The sequence below is a fragment of the Nicotiana tomentosiformis genome, chromosome 5, assembly GCF_000390325.3.
Source record: "Nicotiana tomentosiformis chromosome 5, ASM39032v3, whole genome shotgun sequence".
Classification (NCBI taxonomy): domain Eukaryota; kingdom Viridiplantae; phylum Streptophyta; class Magnoliopsida; order Solanales; family Solanaceae; genus Nicotiana; species Nicotiana tomentosiformis.
Window position 1 is genome coordinate 73,412,740 of NC_090816.1, and position 3,904 is coordinate 73,416,643.

At 41.3% G+C, this 3,904-nt stretch overlaps 1 protein-coding gene across 1 annotated transcript; it reads left to right on the plus strand.

Annotated features, from left to right (window-relative positions):
- Window positions 1-1,725: 1,725 nt before the first annotated feature.
- On the plus strand, window positions 1,726-3,486 carry LOC138892571 (uncharacterized). Its single transcript, XM_070176307.1, has 3 exons — window positions 1,726-1,880; window positions 2,788-3,070; window positions 3,193-3,486. Exons 1-3 carry the CDS (start codon window positions 1,726-1,728, stop codon window positions 3,484-3,486), a joined length of 732 nt encoding a protein of 243 aa, XP_070032408.1.
- The last annotated feature ends 418 nt before the right edge of the window (window positions 3,487-3,904 follow it).

Genomic DNA, 3,904 nt, shown 5'->3' on the forward strand with positions numbered 1-3,904 from the left:
TTGTGAAGTTTAATAGTCTTTATTTGTGTTTATTTGCATTCCTGTCTACTAGAACTTGACTGCCTTTCATGTTATAGATCATGCTTAGGCTATATTCCTGCTCATGGTAGTTATATTCAGTCATAGTGATTCTTGTACATGTTTACCTCAGTCTCTATTATTTTTCCCTGATGATATACTGTAACACTTTGATTTGGGCTGTTTTCCCTTTCCTTATTGAGAGCTATGAGACTAGAGAGGTTCATGACTGAGTAAGGTCGAAGGCCTGGTTGTGAGGTATTGTTCTATAGCACATGAGTTGTCCGTGCGGATCCTTATATTTATACTAGGGCACGTGAGTTGTCCGTGCGGATCCAGATATTTATACTATGGCACGTGATTTGTCCATGCAGCACATGAGTTGTCCGTGCAGATTATAGCGCTTGGGCTGTAGGAGCCCCTCATGAGTCTAAACACCCCTAGTGAGCGCATGTACCTATTGAGCGTGTGCATTGAGGGCTGAGAGTTGAGTGTCGAGTTGTTGAGAGTTGGAGTGATTGTTGCCCTGAGAGGCTGTACTTGTTTTTCATTTGTTGATGCACTTAGTTCTATCTGTCATTGTTGTGAAATTCCTGAAGGATTCTATATCCAGAGTACCTGCACTTCAACTGTTTAAAACTGATTTGACTTAAACTGCCGGATTTGATAGTATGTCTATTCTTTGCTGGAATTATTGAAAATGAACTATATTGTATAGCTCGTCAATACTTATCAATTCCTTATTTATTTTTGTTACTTGCTGAGTTGGTTGTATTCATACTACACCTTGCATTACATGTGCAGATCCAGGTGTGTCTGAGCATGGAGAATGTTGAGTCCAAGCATGTTTAAGTTTCGGAGACCGCAAGGTAGCTGCCAGCATCCGTAGAACCTTGTTACTCCTTCCACATTTCTTTTCATTTTGTACTGATATTTAGACATTGGCTGTAATAGTTTTAAGTACTTGGACGCTCATGACTTATTGACATCCCGATGTTTGGGGCTAGTTTCCGCATTTTGATTCTATATTGAGTTCGACTATAGTTTTTATGTACAATTTCTGATATGAAAAAGTTTTAAACTACCTTTTCTATTGAATTACTGGAGTATTTTGAGAACGTCGGCTTGCCTAGTACCATCAATAAGCGCCATCACGACACTATTCATGTATCTACGTCGCTTGGTTATTCTTTTGTTGTAGACCGTGTTTATCGATCGTGTATGGTGACTATTGGGAGCTATGAGATGACAGTTGATCTTTTATTGCTTAGTATGGTTGATTTTGATGTGATATTGAGCATGGATTGGTTGTCACCGTGTCACGCTATTCTAGATTGCCACGCTAAGACCGTGATGTTGGTGATGCCGAGGGTACCAAGGTTGGAGTGGAGAAGCTCCCTGGATTATGTTCCTAGTAGAGTGATTTCACATTTGAAGGCTCAACGAATAGTTGAGAAGGGATGTTTGGCATATTTGGATACGCCTCGTGATTCTTTAGTTATGCATGTTCATGTATCTACATCGGTGGGTGATTCTATTATTGTGGATCGTGTGTATCGATCATGTGTGGTGACTATTAGGGGTTATGAGAGGAGAGATGATCTTTTACTACTTAGCATGGTTTATTTCGATGTGATTTTTGGCATGGATTGGTTGTTTCCATGTCACACTATTCTTGATTGCCACGCTAAGACCTTGACATTGGCGATGCCGGGGTTTCCTAGGGTTGATTGGAGAGGTTCTTTGGATTATGTTCCAAGTAGGGTGATTTCATACTTGAAGGATCATTGGATGGTTGAGAAGGGGTGTCTGTCGTACTTGGCCTTTGTAAGGAATGTTAGTGCTAATACTCCTACCGTTGAGTAAGTTTCGATAGTGAGAGACTTCACAGATGTGTTTCCTGCAGACCTGCGGGGCATGCCACTTAACAGGGACATCAATTTTGGCATTGACCTGGTGCCAAGCACTCAGCCCATCTCTATTACTCTGTATCGTATGGCACCAACAACGTTGAAGGAATTGAAGGAACAACTTCAGGGATCTACTTGATAAGAGATTCATCAGGCCTAATGTGTCGCCTTGAGGTGCACCAGTTCTATTTGTAAAGAAGAAGGGTGGTACTTTGTGGATGTGTATTGATTACAGGCAGTTGAACAAAGTTACAATTAAAAATAAGTACCCACTACGGAGAACTAATAACTTATTTGACCAGCTTCAGGGTGCTAGAGTGTTTTCGGAGATTTATTTGAGGTCAGGGTATCATCAGTTGAAGATTCAGGATTCTGACATTCTAAAGACGGCATTTAGGACCCACTATGGTCACTACAAGTTTATTGTGATGTCATTTGGGTTAACCAATACCCCAACAACCTTTATGCACTTGATGAACAGTGTATTTTGGCCGTATCTTGATTAATTCATCATCGTGTTCATTGATGACATATTGGTATACTTACGCAGCCACAAGGATCATGAGTAACATCTGAGGATTTTACTCCAGACTTTGAAGGAGAAGAAGCTATATGTTAAATTCTCCAAGTGTGAATTTTGACTTTATTCAGTGACATTCTTGGCCCACATGATGTTTAGTGAGGGGATCAAGGTAGATCCGAAGAAGATTAAGGTAGTTTAGAGTTTTCCTAGACCATCTACAGCTACAAGGATTTGGGGCTTCTTAGGTTTGGCAGGTTACTATTGCCGTTTTGTGGAGGGTTTCACATCCATTGCTGCACCTTTCACTAGATTGACTCAGAAGGGTGCTCCTTTCAGATGGTTTGAGGAGTGTGAGGAAAGCTTCCAGAAGCTTAAGACTGCATTAACTATAGCCCCAATGTTGGAGTTGCCTACGGGTTCAGGATCTTACAACGTGTATTGTGATGCATCGCGTATTGGGTTTGGCACGATGTTGATGCTGGACGGTAGGGTTATTGCCTATGAGTCTTGGAAGTTGAAGGTTCATGAGAAGAATTACCTTGTGCATAATTTAGAGTTGGCAGCTATTGTTCACACATTGAATATTTGGAGGCACTATCTATACAGTGTTCATTGTGAGGTCTATACCGACCATCTAATTCTACAACATCTATTCAAAGAATAAGGATCTTAACTTATGGACAGAGATAGTTAGGGTTGCTGAAAGACTATGATATCACCATATTATATCATCTGGGGAAGGCCAATGTGGTGGCTGATGCATTGAGTAGGAAAGCTGAGAGTATGGGCAGCTTGGCATATTTACCGGTAGTAGAGAGGTCACTAACCAAGGACGTTCAGGCCTTGGCCAATCAGTTTGTGAGATTGGACATCTCGAATAATAGTCGGGTTCTTGCTTGCGTTGTGGCTCAGTCATCATTGTTGGAGCGTATCAAGGCTCACCAGTTTGATGATCCTCACTTATTGGTGTTGAAGGACACAGTGCAGCGGGGTGGTGCTAAGGAGGTTGTGATTGGTGATGATGGTGTTATGTGACTTAAATTCCATATTTGTGTCCCAAATTTTGATGGGTTGAGAGATTAGATACTTAAGAAGACTCACAACTCGTGCTATTTCATTCACCCAGGTGTCACGAAGATGTACCGTGACATGAAACAACACTATTGATGGCAGAGAATGAAGAAAGATATCGTTACTTATGTCTTTTGGTGTTTGAATAGTCAACAGTTGACGTATGAGCATGAGAAACTGGGAGGGTTGTCAGAGATTGGAGATACTGTATTGGAAGTGGGAGCACATAACTATGGATTTTGTGGTAGGCTTTCCAAGGACCTTGAAGATATATGACGTAGTCTGGGTTATTGTGGACCAGTTGACTAATTCCGTATACTTCATTCCGGTGGTGACTTCCTATTCTGCAGAGCGGTTGGCACAGATTTACATCTGGTAGATT

Excerpts from the sequence above, each read along its gene's own strand:
- LOC138892571 (XM_070176307.1), top strand. The coding sequence starts at position 1,726 with ATGCCGGGGTTTCCTAGGGTTGATTGGAGAGGTTCTTTGGATTATGTT. Across the intron at positions 1,881-2,787 it reads GCTAATACTCCTACCGTTGA|ATGGTTTGAGGAGTGTGAGG; the intron begins GTAAGTTTCGAT and ends TGCTCCTTTCAG. Across the intron at positions 3,071-3,192 it reads TATACAGTGTTCATTGTGAG|GCCAATGTGGTGGCTGATGC; the intron begins GTCTATACCGAC and ends CATCTGGGGAAG.